General features: G+C 34.9%; 4 protein-coding genes across 13 annotated transcripts; 2 read left to right on the forward strand and 2 right to left on the reverse strand.

Annotated features, from left to right (window-relative positions):
* The first annotated feature begins 549 nt into the window (after positions 1-549).
* On the forward strand, positions 550-1,410 carry LOC104789279 (uncharacterized). The gene is made up of 2 exons (XM_087450448.1): positions 550-749; positions 859-1,410. Exons 1-2 carry the CDS (start codon positions 611-613, stop codon positions 1,212-1,214), a joined length of 495 nt encoding a protein of 164 aa, XP_087306574.1. The 5' UTR covers positions 550-610; the 3' UTR covers positions 1,215-1,410.
* An 868-nt stretch (positions 1,411-2,278) lies between these two features.
* On the reverse strand, positions 2,279-5,203 carry LOC104786989 (uncharacterized). The gene has a single exon (XM_010512477.3). It carries the CDS (start codon positions 4,774-4,776, stop codon positions 2,425-2,427), a length of 2,352 nt encoding a protein of 783 aa, XP_010510779.2. The 5' UTR covers positions 4,777-5,203; the 3' UTR covers positions 2,279-2,424.
* Positions 5,204-10,398: 5,195 nt separating this feature from the next.
* LOC104786992 (casparian strip membrane protein 3-like) lies at positions 10,399-11,949 on the reverse strand. The gene is made up of 3 exons (XM_010512478.3): positions 11,521-11,949; positions 11,148-11,271; positions 10,399-10,804 (listed from the first exon to the last, which is right to left on the reverse strand). Exons 1-3 carry the CDS (start codon positions 11,841-11,843, stop codon positions 10,586-10,588), a joined length of 666 nt encoding a protein of 221 aa, XP_010510780.2. The 5' UTR covers positions 11,844-11,949; the 3' UTR covers positions 10,399-10,585.
* A 2,567-nt stretch (positions 11,950-14,516) lies between these two features.
* LOC104786993 (OVARIAN TUMOR DOMAIN-containing deubiquitinating enzyme 6) lies at positions 14,517-18,014 on the forward strand. Of its 10 annotated transcripts, none has more exons than XM_010512479.2 (9): positions 14,517-14,777; positions 15,181-15,931; positions 16,025-16,186; positions 16,590-16,667; positions 16,750-16,828; positions 16,915-17,060; positions 17,184-17,249; positions 17,332-17,503; positions 17,591-18,014. In XM_010512479.2, the coding sequence occupies exons 2-9, from the start codon at positions 15,332-15,334 to the stop codon at positions 17,806-17,808; spliced, it is 1,521 nt and encodes a 506-aa protein (XP_010510781.2). In that variant the 5' UTR covers positions 14,517-14,777; positions 15,181-15,331; the 3' UTR covers positions 17,809-18,014. The 10 variants fall into 10 exon arrangements, 6 of the variants coding, with proteins under 6 accessions (XP_010510781.2, XP_010510783.2, XP_087306571.1 ...); XM_010512481.3 differs by having other exon boundaries at positions 14,563-14,777; positions 17,594-18,014; XM_087450445.1 differs by having other exon boundaries at positions 14,583-14,777; positions 14,954-15,931.
* The last annotated feature ends 598 nt before the right edge of the window (positions 18,015-18,612 follow it).

The raw sequence follows: 18,612 nt of genomic DNA on the forward strand, positions 1-18,612 counted from the left end.
AACTATAATACTGTTTCATTTTGAGATTTTATTTTTCCCACCACAAATGTTACTACTTTTACTTTTTGTTCAAGAATATAATTTTACTCTTACGCAAAATATTTTAATAAGTTAACTCTTATATCATTCGAATACTTCATATGAAAAAGTTAATAGTATTTTTTCCTGTTATATGCTTTTGTCAATAAAATTAATCAAAAACTGGACTAGTTCTGCGATGTACGCGAAGATAGTAAATTAGAAAGTTTTATGTTTTCTATCGATGGCTTGCAATCTTTGAACAACTTATACTATTAAAACGTTAATTAGCACCAACAAAGTTTTATTTCCGTCAAATTTTCCTAACTTATTAACTGACTAGAATTCCCATAAATTATCATATACCAAAAAGTTATACTATTAAATTGAATTGCATGGAGATAAGATTTTAGATACACGTTCATTTAACGCCAAGCCAACTACCATGCTCGTTTTTTGGGACCCATTCAGTAATGAAGCAATTGTAAAACTTGTGACTGTCCTTGTATCGTTAAAATATCTCTTTTTTTACTTATATATACACACACATCTTCTACATAATGTATTCCTCAAGTGATTTGTGCCTTCTCCAATGGCTTGGCAGTTAAATTTCTTATCTTTGTTCCTTTTCTCGGCAGCGCTCTCATCTTGCCTCGTGGTATATGCTTCACACGCACACGTCGAAGGAAAAGTCTCTTGTTTCGACTGTCCCAGCGATTATGATTACTCAGGTAATTTCAATACAGTACCAACTCTCTTATGGCTAAAACATCGTTTTAATAGTATACACTTATCTATACTCAAAACAACTCTTGACTAGACTTTATATCTTCGTTGTAGGGATTACGGTCAGGGTTAGCTGTAGCCACAGAAACACACGTTTTACCGTCACAACTGACAAGAAAGGCGAGTTCATGTCAGAACTTCCCTCTAGGGTAAAATCGAACTGTGAAGCGGAACTCCAAGGAAGCTTCAAGCAACTCTATGCTTCCAAAAATAATGTTAAGTCGAAGATTGTTAAGCTCGGGGGTGACAAATATGGTCTCTCTTCAAAGCTGATCTTCTTGAAGTCATGCCCAAGAAACCTCGGCTCTTTTGGTTCATCCAAGACCGTTGATATTCCTGTTCCTCCCGAGTGGGGGTTGGCTCCTACCAGTTATTACGTTCCTTTCTTCCCCATCATCGGTATCCCATAAGAACCCACCGTTTATAATCTTTATATTGTGTCTTTCATGTAATATGTAATATAATATATGTGTGTAGAGCCATCTAACTATATAAGTTGTTCTTTTCAAGTCCATGCTTGAACTGAAGTTTGTGTGTTATCTTAGTGACTGAAGATGGTTTATGTTGTCCTTTATGAAGCATAATTTAATGTCAAATTATTTAGGATTTGTGTTTACTTTTTATTTTTTAAAAGTCTAATAAGAAGATGAGACCAAATTTACTAAGGAGTTATAGACAAAGACGACAATACCCCTTCTCGTTGCAACATTGATCCTACAGACAACCACCATGACTCTCATGTGTTCATTTAACACCAAAATACGCAAAATCGTCTGGCGCTATCCGAAGCTGCTCAGTGCTTAGAGTATATCAACATGAATTCCAACAAATCTCCTTGAATTTTTTCTTGGAATTTGGTCGAAAATTGCCCAAAAAAGTTTTAGTTACTAACTCACAAGATATACCTCCTTGCAAATATTAAATAGTATTATATATATATATAGATATATATATATATATATATATTAATATAAGTGGTTCGCTTCATTTGGTGTCCATTCTGTAATTCCATCCTCAAGATGACTTAAAGTTTGGGTCAGAAATGTTTCGTATTTCTTCAGATAATAATACAAATTAAACAAGGAACATGTTCTCTTTATCATACAATTTGCTACTAAACCATACGAATATGCTATTCATTATAATTTCAGAGAGGGGTGGAGTAGTGTTTGGTAGATACTGAGTCTGATTTATGATTTTTTTTACTGTTAAATTAAATATATATATATATATATATATATATATATATATATATATTAGAGCAGTTAAGTATAGAGCTGCCAAAATTGTTCTATGGAATTCAAGTTTGAACTTTAATTTATAAAAAATCAACATAGTTTATTTGAGGTTGATTATCTTAACACAAAACTTACTTTCGTTGTTAAAAATTTTAGAAAATGCGAACATAGATAACACTTCAACTCAAAGTATGGCATACCATTCTAAGATATCAAGACGGATCTCGATTGTAACATTTTTATAAACAACCAACTATAAAACTTTCTTTATTTTACCACATAATATGCAGTACCATATGTAGCTTTAACTTACACATCCTCTGTGATAGAAAGCCTTTTTGGCCATAATTTAGGAAATATCTATATATTGTAACTTGTTTCTCTAATTGCTTACATCTATAGGATGCAATACATATGCATATGGAGGCGGAGTACCGTATCCACCTTGTGGAGGCGATGGAGTAGTAGGTGTTGGAGGCAATTGTATTGGTGGTGGTTTTACGGGAGGGCTGTATGTTGGTGTTGGAGGCACTTGTACTGGTGGTGGTTGTACAGGAGGGCTGTAAGTTGGGGTTGGAGGCACTTGTACTGGTGGTGGTTTAACAGGAGGGCTATAAGTTGGGGTTGGAGGCACTTGTACTGGTGGTGGTTTTATAGGAGGACTATAGGTTGGAGTTGGAGGCTTTTGGACTGGTGGTGGCTTGATAGGTGGACTATAAGTTGGTGTCGGAGGCTGATGCACTGGTGGTGGCTTGATAGGTGGACTATATGTTGGCGTCGGAGACTGATGCACTGGTGGTGGCTTGATAGGTGGACTATATGTTGGCGTTGGAGGCTGATGCACTGGTGGTGGCTTTATAGGTGGACTATATGTTGGCGTCGGAGGTTGATGCACTGGTGGTGGCTTGATTGGTGGACTATAAGTTGGCGTCGGAGGTTTCACTGGTGGTGGTTTAATAGGTGGACTATAAGTTGGTGTTGGCGGTTTTTGTATTGGTGGTGGCTTGACTGGTGGACTATATGTTGGTGTCGGAGGTTTCTGCACTAGTGGTGGTTTAACAGGAGGGCTATAAGTTGGTGTTAGAGGTTTTTGTATCGGCGGTGGCTTGATTGGTGGACTGTATGTAGGTGTCGGAGGCTTCTGCACTGGTGGTGGTTTAACTGGTGGGCTATAAGTTGGTGTTGGAGGTTTTTGTATTGGCGGTGGCTTGACTGGTGGACTGTATGTTGGTGTCGGAGGCTTCTGTATAGGTGGTGGTTTAATAGGTGGACTATAAGTTGGTGTTGGAGGTTTTTGTATTGGCGGTGGCTTGACTGGTGGACTGTATGTTGGTGTCGGAGGCTTCTGTATAGGTGGTGGTTTAATAGGTGGACTATAAGTTGGTGTTGGAGGTTTTTGTATTGGCGGTGGCTTAACTGGTGGACTGTATGTTGGTGTCGGAGGCTTCTGTACAGGTGGTGGTTTAATAGGTGGACTATAAGTTGGAGGTTTTTGTACTGGCGGTGGCATGACTGGTGGACTGTATGTTGGTGTCGGGGGCTTCTGCACTGGTGGTGGCTTGACCGGTGGGCTGTATGTTGGTGTAGGAGGCTTTTGCACTGGTGGTGGCTTGACTGGTGGACTGTATGTTGGGGTCGGAGGCTTTTGTACTGGCGGTGGCATGACTGGTGGACTGTATGTTGGTGGCGGGGGCTTCTGCACTGGTGGTGGCTTGACTGGTGGGCTGTATGTTGGTGTAGGAGGCTTTTGCACTGGTGGTGGCTTGACTGGTGGGCTGTAAGTTGGTGTCGGAGGCTTTTGTACTGGCGGTGGCATGACTGGTGGACTGTATGTTGGTGTCGGGGGCTTCTGCACTGGTGGTGGCTTGACAGGTGGGCTATATGTTGGTGTGGGAGGCTTTTGCACTGGTGGTGGCTTGACTGGTGGGCTGTAAGTTGGTGTCGGAGGCTTATGTACTGGAGGTGGCTTTACAGGGGGACTATACGTTGGCGTGGGAGGCTTTTGAACCGGTGGCGACTTGATTGGGGGGCTGTATATTGGCGTCGGTGGCTTTTGTATTGGCGGTGGCTGTATAGGGGGACTATAGATAGGAGTGGGAGGCTTTTGAATTGGTGGTGGCTTGATAGGAGGACTATAAATTGGTGTTGGAGGCTTATGCACCGGTGGTGGCTTTATCGGGGGACTGTAGGTTGGTGTTGGAGGCTTTTGTACTGGTGGTGGTTTGATAGGTGGACTGTAAGTTGGTGTTGGTGGCTTTTGCACAGGTGGTGGTTGAACAGGGGGACTATAAGTTGGTGTTGGAGGCTTGTGCATCGGTGGTGGTTTGACCGGAGGACTGTAAGATGGTGTCGGTGGTTTGTGTACCGGTGGCGGCTTGATCGGAGGGCTGTAAGTTGGTGTCGGAGGCATTTGCACCGGTGGGGGTTTAACAGGTGGACTGTAAGTTGGTGTTGGAGGTTTCTGTATCGGTGGTGGTTTAATAGGAGGACTATAAGTTGGTGTCGGAGGTTGTTGTAATGGTGGTGGATATATCGGAGGACTGTAAGTTGGTGTTGGTGGTGTTGGGTAGCTGGGTGGGGCACCATAAATTGGTGAAGGAGGTGTGTAACCGTAGTTATCAGTTTCATACCTATTAAAGTGTTGCCTCGCCGTTGCATCTGCAGAAACTAAAGGGCCACTAAGAGAAAGAATGAGTACTAAGAATCTCAAGAAATCTATTAGTGGGACTCTCATCTTGTAAATGACTTACTTGGGAACAAAAGATACACACCCGTTTTAGAGCTTATATAGTTGAAGTTGTGAGAATAGCTTGCTGAAACGACGGGCCTTGCTTGGTATGAATGTTTTATTTCTACAGAATTTGCGGTAGGTTCAAAAGACTCTTTACCCTCATATTTTGGCATGGGCGGTTATGGTTCGTGTCAAGAGACCCTTGAATTACTATGTCCATCTTCTGCTCATCTTCTAAACCCGTGTAGGATCTTTTTTCTAATACCGGACATTTGTCATGTGATTTGCCTTAAAAACGTTTCTGATTATGTATTTATTTGTCTTGTTATATTGATTAGATCCCTTAATGGCAGCTTTTAGTTTTTGTTTTGTAGTATGGATGAGACTGGAACGAGCTGGATCCTTTGGTTGCTTGTACTTCACTCTTAGGTATATAAGCCGTGTATGATAACGCCTACTTTTTCAATATGATGATTTTATTTTCACTTTTAAGTTTTTTATTTAAAGTTTATTCGTAATTTTTTTTTTGTTCACAGTTTAGAATAAGAATAAACATAAATATTTAGCAGAAATAAAACAAGACAAATGTAATATTGGATTCACTGGTTGTATCGTTATGTTATCTTTATCTTATAGCAATTTATTGAGTGGAATAATATTTCCTACTGTCAAGAAAGTAATGACAAAGCTCAATATCATTGAATAATGAAGACAAAAATATTATAGCATTTGTTAGATTATTCTCATTTGTTCTATCATTCATCATTTCTAAGTTTTTTTTTCCTGCCGACTGAGGGAATCAAGGAACCAAAAACAAAACTTAAATACCAGATTTTTTGCAGGGAACCTGTAACAGTTCAAATAATTTCTTCTATATATGTACAATGAAGCTGTTTTACACCTTTAACGTGTCTTTTAAGTTTCGTCGATCATTTTCACTCATAAGCTCGCTTTTTCTGCCACACCTATCGACTGTCGTCATCTGCAATCTGCATGTTTCATAGTCATTCCAAGTGTACTTCCATATTCGTATAGAGATTATCAAACTTTTTTGGAAGTGAGCGTTACGTTTCCATCACAAAAAAGGTTATAGATTTAATTTGAAGTTTTTGTATTTATTACCACATATACTGTATCTTTGTTTTGATTGAAAGGCTTTCTTACGATTTAATCTTACAACAAGGTTTAGAGCACTTTTTTGTTGTCGAGCACTTTTAATTGTCACGTTAAGTTTGCCTTGGTCCTTCACACTTTTGATGACAATCAATATATTCTTGTACTTCCTATACAATACTAACAGTGAGACAGAAACAATAACATACATACATATATGTTTTATTGATTTTCTGGAAGAGAAATTATATATATCATATCTTAATTTATATATTTTTCATAATAAAACAACACATTGAGATTTTAAAAAAGGAAAATAAGTCTAGTAGCCAAAAAAATTTACCAAAATTCAAGGAAGTAACTATACAATAGGCCAAAACTACTAAACTAGGTTAATGACAAATTAGACGAGTTGGTAGAGATTTTTTCTATGTTATGGCATTTTGCTTCTATGCCATGGTTGTAGGTGACACAAAAATTGACCTAAAGCGTATTTCACAATTGACATGGTCATTTCTCTGAAGTTCTACGATATACTAGCATATAAAATTCCATGTTATCTTTATTGAATGAAATTCTATATTTAAAACTAATTGAAAAAAATAAATCTTATTCAACTTCGTTCATAAAAAAGTTCATATGCATATTATAACCATATTGTGAAATCAATATAGTATAGTTGCATTTTTATATTAAGAAAATAAACTTTATTTTAGTATAATCAGAAAGCTTAAAACTCATTATGGAATTTAACGACAAAAATGGATTCTACTTTCTACACTATACAGTTCGGGATCGACTACACTATCTACAAAGACCAGGTTACAAGATCATGAAGGATGGGCTAGCTAGCTCATCGTTCTCTGGTTTGGATCACGTACCTGATTCAAGCATTCTCTGTTTCATTATAAATGTTTGGGGTGATTCCAATGCTAATGAGCCAGCAAGCTTCCTTGATGATGGGTGGAATTAAACTTTTTGAGTCTTGTACCGCTAGATTTTATTTGGGTCAATTAAGTGTCCAACACCAACAAATGGTTCCAAAAAAAGCAGAGAAGATGTTCACAACTAATCTCACTGTTATAGCACACCACCATCATTGCATGGATTAATTCATGTCTCGGAAGTCCTTAAGTCAGAAGAAACCTATGGATTTACATCACAATTTTACCATTACGGTGCCGTAATGGACACACATATGCAAGGATGCAAACCCCATTCCACATGCAGAAGGATCTACACATTTTATTATTAGGGATATGCTCATCATTGGCCATTCAACGCAATACTTAAGAAACGAACACCAGTTAGAAACTAGATTGACAAAATATATTGAAAACTTAACAGAATTAAATTACAGGGATAAAATTAACATTAAACTCAATCTAAATAAATTATAGGGATATTTTGTTTAAAAAAAACCACTTGATACCAAGCTCAAACTTCAATCGTGGCAGAATGTTTTTTTTATATTTTTATTTTATGTCCAAATACACTTTTTTTTTTTATGTCCAAATACAGTTAACTATGTAGTTTTCCATATGTGATGAAAGAGTCTTACGAAGATATGATAGAGGAGAATGAGCGCCATAATTCTTGATATTAAAAAAGAGCCCACAGACTAATTTGGAATTATACAATTTTGCTCGATTGTCTTTGTTTCTCTCTCTCATCTGTAAAACTTCACAAACTTACCTTCGCTTCAGTTTTTTCTTCTCATACTAGGCTTGTATGCAAACCGTGACTAGAAAAACTTAATATATATTTTTGAAATCTAATGTTAAATAATATTCAAAAAAATAGAAGAAACTGTTTTTACAACATTTTTAGATTATATCCTACCACCCTGTCTAACATTTCCAAATTTTTAGATAAGAAAATATACAAATAGATTTGTTGCCATCCATTTAAATTATTATACATCCATTGTTCAATATAATATTATTATTTTGTAAAATTTGTTCTTAAATGTTATCTATTATATATTTATAATTATAATTTAAGTTTAATGTATCCATCTTTAGATATGTTCATATATAAAAGAATTGGAGGAAATGAGATGGGTTCATGTTTTATTGATGTGAGATTGCAAATTGTTACATTTTTACAAATCCTGCTGATGGAGAGTTTTTATGGATAAACTTTCAAGAAGGTCATCTTCCATACACCTTCCTGAAAAAGACCTTGCAAAAAACTCAACAAAGAAGCACTTAAAATTCGTTTTATTGTCAAAAATTCATCATTTGCTTCTGTGAAAATCATGTCATATTCAAAATTTTAAGTATAGCCATCTTGTAATCCCAATTCAGTAACGAACACACACATAGAGAGACTTTGTCTCCTTCTTCTCACTGCAACCAAAAGACAAAAATATAATTATCCATCTTAGCATTTAATAACAATAATCAATGAGCAACTAAAATTTACTTACACAGGAGGCAATTCAACATTGATTTTGTAAGCATTTGTGCAACTCTGCCACTAACCTTTTATCAACATAGTTCCTAAAAATCTCAAAGGACCATATGCATATGCAGTTACATCTTTCGATTGGTCCCGCCAGATACAAGCTTGTCTTTTAACACGTTTTAATTTAATAATACTGAAAAAGATAATTAGATAAACATATATCTATTTTTAAATGCTTGTATTTGGATGACACGTTTGGAGCTTATAATATTGTGATGTCTGTTGGTTGGCTAAATCATGTGATATCTAGATAAGTTTGATTAAAAGGATAAAATGATCTTCTAAAAATGGAATACTTTGAGTTAGGTTACAGATAATTAAAATATTAAACAATCCCCTTTACAATAAAACGGAAGTACACAACATTATTTTGTAGACTATATAATTTTTATAAATTGATCACAAATAGGGTATAGATTAATTGGTTACAAATTAAATAGTGGGTGCAACCTTAATTTATTTTTGAAAGATTTTATTATTAGAGCATGTTGTTTCCGAAAATCTTAAAAAGAATATTCTAAAAAATCATTTGATATCATCTAACTTACCATATTAATTTCTTTATTAAATTATTCATCAAATAAAATCCTTTGATATCTAACTTAACATATTAATTTGTTAATTATCATTATACATCACCTCTCATTTTTATATATGAGTCTATTTTGTGAACAAATAAAATTATCATATTAATTATTATAATTAAAAAATATTTTTATTTCCAGATATACCATAAGTTGAATTCTTAAAACAAATATAAATTGTTCAATCTATAAACTATTCAAGCTTTAGTAATATTATTCTTTAAAGATAATATATATTGAATTAAAAATTTTACTGAGTAACGGATCAAAATTTGAATATTTAAATTCAATTTCATATTTTTTTTCAATTTTATAATTTTATATAAACTTTAAATAATTTATTTTGAAATATTTTTAATATATTGAAACTTGATATAAAAGTTATAAACTATAAACACTCTAAATTGATTTGTTATAGCAATGTCAATAATATGTCACTATAATATGAAAGAATTTCAAGAAACCAAGTACATTAAAACAAAAAGTATAACAATATATTAAATTACTCATAATATAATAACTTATCTTTTTAAAAACCAAATTACAAAATTATGTCTTAGAATGACATTTAATTCATGATGTAGAATATACATTGTTGAAATAAATTCACATACATAAACTAATACAATATATTAAAATTTTATTTTAAATTTTTATTTTTGTAAAAAATAAAATTTAACCAGTGTTATAACACGGGTAATTATCTAGAATCATTAACAATATAAAATTTACAAAATATGTGTCTTTTTTTTAGCCATCATATTTAGCATATGATTTTATTGCATAATGTTCTATCCAAAAAAACTTTTAAAAACAATCATATAAATTATATTTTATATAAAAATTACAGTATAAATAAACGAATTTATATCCGTGCTCTAGCACGGGTCTTAATCTAGTTAATATGATGAAATATCAAATGCAAACTAACAGAAGAGGTGGACAGATGATCAAATTTATGATCTCAACCCAAAATATCTACCAAATACCATATAATTAAGCACGCAAACATTATATTTTAATTCTCGATATGGTCCTAACATGGCTATATGAATTTTCTAGGTTTTTTTTTTTGTCAACCATTAGGCCACAACTGGCCGGCCCATTAGCCAAATTCCTACATTCTTAGGAGCCGGGACTCGATCCCGAGTGTGATGGTGCCTTCTACAAATAGACTTACCTCCTGCCACTGCACTAAGGTCACTTCACTGATTTTTCTAGGTTTTGCGGGCTTTTCTCCAAAATAGAAAAACAAACTTATAAGTTTGTAACATCTTTTGGAAATAGTGAATTTACCTGTAAAATGAGCTATTAAATTCACAAGTATGTATTAAACAATTTAATTTAAACGCAAAAATCTTAAGCCAAATTAATTGTTTCAATTCTAAATTTTTTCTCGTCAACAAGTTCTATAAACTGATTCTGATCAAAAATTATGTAAGAAAATAAAAACTATGTGTGACGATAGAACATTGATATATTTTTTTTGTTTTCTAGCACAATGAACATTGATTTACAACATTTTTTTCATTATACAACCTGAGCACAGCACAACAAAACCAAATCATACATAATAACAATTTAAATTTCACACAAATGAATATCAGAGCACATTGAAATTTAATCGAGAGGATCAATCCAAATTTTCAGGTCGATCTCTTGAGAGCAAAAGCAGAAAGGATGACGAGGAACATGAGTAGAGTCGCTGCAATAAAGGACGCCACCACAGCGCCACTCGTTCCTTGGCAAAAGTCACCAAACTGCTGGCAAACTGGAAGCCAGTTCGAGCTGGAATTCCCGTTGTGCGCCAAATAAACTATGGCGGCAGAAGCGGATGCCGCCATCATAGTGAGACCCATCATCGCCTGGACCATAACAACCGTACAGATTAGTTAAAGAGATATGTCAGATTAATTAACATACATATTCATTGTATTTTGTGATCGAAATATAAGTTCGTTATAGATTATTGATACTTCAATATATTCAACCATACTGTATGCATTAACGAGTATCTAGAATAAGCCTAATGAAATACAACCGTTGGAGGTTAATTTCTTTTCTTTAGCGTTTGTGTTAGTGATTCGTTTAACTTTTACTTTCTATCGTAAGGTTCCAAGAAATTATTGTTTGTACATGTTTGGCATTTGCGTTCATGTTTTAGTACTATGTTAAAAAGTATTAATTTACTGGAAAATAATTAATTACCGTGTCACATAAGATCAGGAAGAGCCTAGGAGGCACCGCGAGAGGACGGAGGATACATACAATTGAAAAAGGCAATGAGAGGGTTAGGTAGCCGCCCACGATTGAGTTTACTATCACAAAAGATCTGCAAAACAAACAAAAGAAATAATTAAGTTTGAATCTTCATATAATAAAGTATTATGTACCTAATTCATGATCCTTCATATGTACCAAACTAGTATTCGTATGCCTTATAAATAGGTCGAGAACATATATATTTCTCTCTTGGCAACTAGTGCTCGAACATAGGAAGTAGCCAGCTGAAACCTTCAAAAAAGCCTACTACATTCTTGGCTTAATCTATATTAAGACTAACGTTTGGGGAGTAACTTACGACATAGTTGGTAGATCAGTGTAGTCAGCTTGGAACTGCAAGAACTGAGTGAAGAAAGGAAGGGTCTCTTCCGTTGTCGCCATCTTTGCTGCAGCAGCCATGGCAGTGATGGCTGCGATGAGTCTTAGAACAAAGTCCAAGATCGCAACACCTCTTTTCCACCCGGGGGTGCCCACCTTTTCTTGCTTGTGTTTCTCCATGATCCGACTGTAGTTCATAGGAGGAGCAAACACATGAGCTTTGCATTTGCCTTTGTCTAGCTTTGGCCTTTGGACAATGGGTTCTTCTTCTTCTCTTCTGCTCCCTGCCTTTTCGATATCCATAGAAGACAATTCAGAAGAAGAGGAAGAGTAGATGTTACGGTACGGTTATCTCTCTTTTGGAAGTTGAATTTGGAAAAGATTAAACGGAAGAGCTAAAGATGAGAATGATGAAGTTTTGCAAGTAAGATATATATGCATACTTGTAATTGAGTTGTTGTAGTGGATATGGAATGGTTTTAGGGTTGGGTGTGTATATTATTATTTCTTTTATTTTACTACTCGCTGGTTAGCAAAAATATAGAAGGCGACTTGCTCCATTTCCTCATAAAGCTGTATTTGACTATTAATAGTTTATTTTACTTAAAATTCTCTTCCAAGTATAAAATGTTTCTATGTCAACAACCATGTCCCTTTTAGTTATAACCAAACTAGTTCATTATACAATACATAGAGAGGTTCTGTTAAAGAATTAATACTTTTTGACCACTCTGAATGGAACATTATACTTTTTATGTAGGATTAGGTCACGTTGAATTGTTTACAAACTTTGCTTTAGGTTCAGTTATTGTTAGGTTGACGTAGAATATTAACGAAGATATATATCAGATATCTCTATTATATTATTTAAGTAATGTTCTAAACAATTAACCCTACTCTCATGTGGTATATTATACAAAATGCCATTGTAATTAATTACAAAATATAATAACCGAATCTTATTATTAATTTGTTGTAATCAGAAAATGGTTACTCAAAAAAATAGCAAATGAAACATAACTTATTGTGATAAAACGTATGTATTTATAAAATGTACATATATATAAACGTTTTCAAGTACATGGAAATGTATAGTCCATCCCCATATGCATTTATTTTATATTATACACAAAAAATAATTAGTACTATATAATATGACTCAAAAAAATATTATATTATATAATATATCAAATAATTATAGTACATAATAATATAATTTTATAAAAATAAAACAAAAAAGGTTATTTTCCCGCACTGCAGCACGAATTCATATATAAATAACAAAATGTATAAATAACAATCATTTTCTATTAAAAGTAAAGTTAAGTTGAACTTAGGCTTTAACTTTTATTCTAGAATATATATATATAAATTATTAATAAATGATAATACTACAAAATATTAACGGGTATTTACAGGTTGGGTAACAAAACGGATAATGAGACGGGTAATGGCACGAGTATCAAAAATTAAATTAATACCCGATACTCGATCCTTACTCACAAATAATATAATAATAATTCTTTTACTCGACCCTAAAGCTGCGGTACCCTTTTTCGGGATGGATAAGAGCTGAGTAACGGATCGAATATGGGTAACGGTTATAGTTTCCAAGCCAACCTATTAGTAGTTTAATATGACTCAAAACTCACCATATAGTACTATATTATATAACATGTAAATGAATGATACAACATAATCATAATCTGAACAAATAAAAACAAATAACGAAAAATAAATTCTCCGCAGTACCAGCGCGGATCATTATCTAGTATCTATATACTTATTTAAACAATATTATTAGAACTTAGAAGTTTAACTTTGTGGCATATTACAAAAAATGCAATTGCATTTTAATTAATTTAATAATATATAAAAGAAATGTTTATATTGGTTTATAAAATAATAAAATAATATTTCTAAAATTATTTAACAAATTCTATTTATTATTTCAGAAATCTTAGGAAACAATAACAAACTACTTAGAGTAATTATAAAACTTAATTTTATTAATAAAACTAAGATTAAATAGAAATATTCTTAAATGGTTTAATAATGACATTGACATATATATTTTAAAACTAAGATACAACATTGCTTATATTTTAAATATATAAAATATTATATTTAATTTATTGAATACTTTTTTGCACTGCATATTAATGCAGTGACATCTTATTAAAATCTAAGAAATTACAAATATTATATTTCGTTTGGCACATATCATAAATATTTAAAATATTTGTATAAATATACTCTTAGTTAATATATAATGATTAATGATTAAGAAGATAAATTATTTAGTGTTTGGTTCATGGCGTACACGTGGAACTGAGATTGACTAAAACGACATCGTTTTAGTCATTTTTTTGGTGTGTTGTGGTTACTATGAAATAACTAAAATGACGTCGTTTTAGTTAGTCTCGGTGCTATGTGGACGCTAAAGGTCGTCTATCTCAGCAACATTAAACTCTGACTTAATACCGTTAAAATAAATGTTGAAATTGTCAACATTTCATATAGTTCAGATAGCAAATTTGAATTTTAACATTGTTCAGATTGTTATTTGCAAAATATTAAAGTTTATGTATGAAAAAGTTTTTGGCAAATAGTTGAGGTCGAATTTGGTCATTTTCCCGATGGTCTGCTCTCTATTGGTTTCACACTAAAGGCACCATAGGACTTTAACTTGTTTTGAGAATTGAGACTGTGTTTTTCAAAACTTATACTCGCTAAGCTGCATCTAATGTAATAAACAGTTTTTTATGTGGAATAGATTTTTACATTCATACAAAGAAAAAAAAAACGAGGTGTTGAACGGGAGGTGGCAATGGAGTGAACCTCTTTAGTGTTTCCCTCTCGCACACTATTTTGGATATGGGCTTTCTTTTAAGTTTGGCCCAACGATTAAAATCCACAGATGAGAAAACAACATCCGCAACGATGAGAACACGTGGCAACGCAAATGATGAAAGTGCGTCGCTGAGTCCACGTCATCACCTTGGCCGTCTCGTCCAACCCCAATGACGGTTAAAAAATTTTAAGAAACAACAAAAAAAAAAAAAAATCATCGTTCCAGTTTTATATTTCTTTTTTATCTGAGAGCGTCTTCTTCGTCTTCTTCGTCTTCTTCGTTTTGCGAAACCCTAATCTTCTAGTTCTGCTACATTCTTCCGGGAGACTTGTACTCTTTCCGGTGGGATCTCGAATCTGTATTCTCAGCTGCTGAAATCTCCGGTAAGTTTTCCTTTACTGAGGTCAACTTCTTAGGGTTTCGATTATCGTTGTTTGATTATCGTTTCGTCTGATCCCTTTCTTTGATTGATTTTTAGGTTTAAAATGTCAAATTGATTGCTTTTTAGGTTAAAAATGTCAAATTGATTGGTGTTTCTTTTGTTTCGTCATGTTTATAGCCTCGTACTGTATCGTTTCCAAGAAAATATTGGGGGAAAAGAGGGGAGTTTTGAGTTAGAATTACCGCAGCTTGAGTCAGTTTCATGTTCGTTTCGGGGATTGATTCGTAAAGTAGAATTAGGTAGAGGTTGTTGTGTTTTTGGGGAATGTTTTAGATCTAATTTTCCAAGAAACTAGGAGGTGTTGGATTGTTTGAAAAAACTTGGGGAATCTTGATGATTGGTAGGGGAATGCAGAGAACGTTTTGCTGCGAGGTGGAGAACGGTTGGAAGGAGTCCCTCTCTCAAGGGATTGTAATCGTAGGGCCTAAGGCAAGAACAAGGGACAAACCTTGGGATCATCTCTAATCTTTGGTATTTGATTAGTACAGAAGCAACATGACTCGGATTTTGGTTCAACGTGGTTCATCCGGCAGTTCTTCCAACTCAACCCGCTCTTCTTCTTCCTCTGGCTCAGCTTCTTCCTCAGAAACAGAGTCACAGATAAACAATAATATTCCGGTAACGATCGATGAAGAAATTCCTGATGAAAAACAAGAAGAGGTTTCCGTTGTTGATCAACCGGAGTGTTCTGATGCTAAGAATGTAGTTGTGGACAGTGATGTACCTGTGGATAGAGAAGATGATGAAAGTTTGGTTGTTTCAGAAAATGTTCATGTTGAGAGTGAAGGAATTGATTGTGATTCTCCAGTTAGTGGTGGCAGTAACCCTGATTCACCACCCGTACCAGCTCCGCCACCAAAACCTTCTCCTACTGTCAATCCTGGTAATAACAGATCGGTCTTTGGAAGTTTTGACGCTATACGAATTGGACCAACACGAAGAGGTGCTGGGCCTCGCTCTCTTGTTAATAGGAGTTCGCCAACTGGATCACATCCTTCTTCTCCAAGATCACACAGTGAGAACGAAGGCTATAATAGTTCTGATGAGCATATGCCATGCTATGTGTCTTCTCATCTTGGCTCCAGCTCTGGCCCGGTAAGTTTGTTTTAAATTTCTTGACTGTATCGATGCCTAGCATATTTTATCTGGCTCTATTTTCAATTAATTAGTTTAAGTACTATCTCACAGGAAAGAGAACACCAGTTTGAAGCAGAGATTAATGAATCAAAAGGCTTTGAAATTAGGCGGATGTTGGAAGATGGAAATTGTCTTTTTCGGGCTGTTGCAGATCAAGTATATGGGGATTCAGAGGTATATGACCTGGCTAGGCAAATGTGCATGGATTACATGGTAATATTTCTTTCCTTTCCGAACTAGGTAGCTTTGACGATATCTTAGCATTTGAGACCATTACATGAGCTAGATTAGCGAACTGACTTGCATCTGAGAACAACACGCGAGAAAGGTATACTAAAAAATCGATAAATTAAGTAAACATGCCAAGATTGTACTTTATGGATAAGCTATTAACCATGTTTGGTAGACTGTGTGTTACCTTCTTAAGTTTCTAGCCATCCAGCCACAGTCTTAGGTAAGTTGAGTGAAACAGAGAGTAACAACAGCATGTACTTCTTTGGTATTGTGAATGTAATCATTTTTTTGTATGTATCTTGTTTTGGACGGAGCACAGAATTAGGTTTTTTAGTGTGGTAAAAATTCGTAGAACTTACTGGTTTCACAATGAATGGTTTAGGAACAAGAGAGGGATCACTTTTCTCAGTTCATAACCGAAGGCTTTACCTCTTACTTGAAGAGGAAAAGAAGAGATAAGGTGCTTTGCTCTTAGCCATGACTTCACTTTGTTAGCTTTTGGTTCCAATCTCTTTGACGCCTATTTTGTACACTGGTGCTAGGTCTATGGAAACAACATAGAGATCCAAGCTTTAGCAGAAATGTATAATAGGCCAATCCACATTTACTCATATAGCACAGGTGCAACTTAGATTGACATTAAAAGTTCCATGCTCTTTACTGTTAAATAAAAAAATATGAAAACAAAATGTAATGTTTCTGTACAGAGCCTATCAACATATTCCAAGGAAACTACAGCACGGATACACCTCCCATAAGGCTGAGCTTCCACCACGGCAATCATTATAATTCTTTGGTGGATCCACATCGGTTGACAGTTGGTGCAGGGCTTGGATTTAGTAGTCTCAGTGGGGTAAGTATAGTTTCTTCTCTTCCTCTGTCTCTATTCAACTGATGCAATAGAGCACAACCCTAATTTGAAATGTAGCAAGCACTTCTTTGTCTCTTCACATCATATTTCTTGTTTTGAATCCAGAGACACGTGGACAAAGAACAGGTGAAAGCTGCTATAAAGGCTCAGCAAGAACATCAGATTGATAATGCAAGTAGCTCTTAATCATCCATGGACAGATTCACCAATCCGCCTGAGTGTGTGACTGCTAACATATCTGTCTTTGTTCCAGGCGCTCTTAGCAGAAGGGAGATTTTACTCTGACCTTGAGCTTACGGAAAAAGAAATCGAGCGGTCGGTAATGGAAGCTTCCCGTGCTGAGTATCTTATGGAATGGTCTAAGCCACGAATCGGTCCAAAGGAATCATCCACCTCTAATGCTGAGACGTCATCTTCTGGAGCTAGTAAGTATTTTTCCCTTTTAAATCTGCTCACCTAGAATACTGAGGACAAGCATTTTTTGTGACCTTTTTTGTTTTCGTTTATTGAAGCAGGACCTTCAGGCAGTGATTCGAAACCAGATGAGGCAGTAAAAGAAAAGGTGGTGCTGAGCAGCAGCATCGAGATGGTATTGTCGATGGGATTTAGCTACACGCAGGCCATGGAAGCTTATAGCATTTTTGGGGATGACGTTGACTCTATGGTCTGTTACGTAGTGGAGACGAGCTGTGGCGGCAACAATCGACGGAAAGGCAAAGCAACGGAATAGAGAATGTATCTGTATTACTAGTATATGAAATACCAATTCGTATTCCTACCAACGTTGGGCGATTACCCTTGTCAGAAGAATAATGAATAAACTTGTGCATCATGACATAGACATGTATTATCATGTATGCGTATGTTTGTGGCCTCTGTACTATAGTTGTTCAAGTTGAATAAGAGAGAAAAAGCACTTGCATCTTTTTGCTAAAAGTAAAACGAGCAGAAGACTTGCGAATTAAACTCGAATTTTAATTAAAACAACCAAACATAGAGAACCGGATTTATATTGTCTACTCTACCATTATCACCGTTAACGGTTAAAGAGTCAAATGACTCAAATCTCACTAGACTACTAGAGCAACACTACGGGGGTAAGTTCAGATAACTCCTACCGAATGAACCAAAAAAAAAAACAATACTAACCATAACCGGAACTGAACACATAACATGGGTCTTAAGGCACACTACTATGCCATCATATATACCGATAAATATAGACATAAATAATAAAAGACGGAATCAGCAGAGCTTGGTGTCGAAGTTGAGAGTGATTCCCATGCTGAACAGCTCCTGACACAGAAGCTTAGCTCCATAAGGAACATAAACCCTTACCACATGGTCTGAGGATTCGCAGACTCTACAGTATGGCCCTCTGATCTTTCTTCCACTGCTTGGAGTCCTCTCGATCACATTCGCATAGGCCTTACATTTCCTGCAGATGTGCATCTGAGAAGAGTCACTAAGGGTGTAATGACTAATATTGCACAGCTCACACCCAACAGGAATGACAGGTCCAGTTCGCATTAAT

This window comes from Camelina sativa, chromosome 5 (genome assembly GCF_030686135.1).
Source record: "Camelina sativa cultivar CO46 ecotype springtype chromosome 5, ASM3068613v1".
Lineage (NCBI taxonomy): Eukaryota > Viridiplantae > Streptophyta > Magnoliopsida > Brassicales > Brassicaceae > Camelina > Camelina sativa.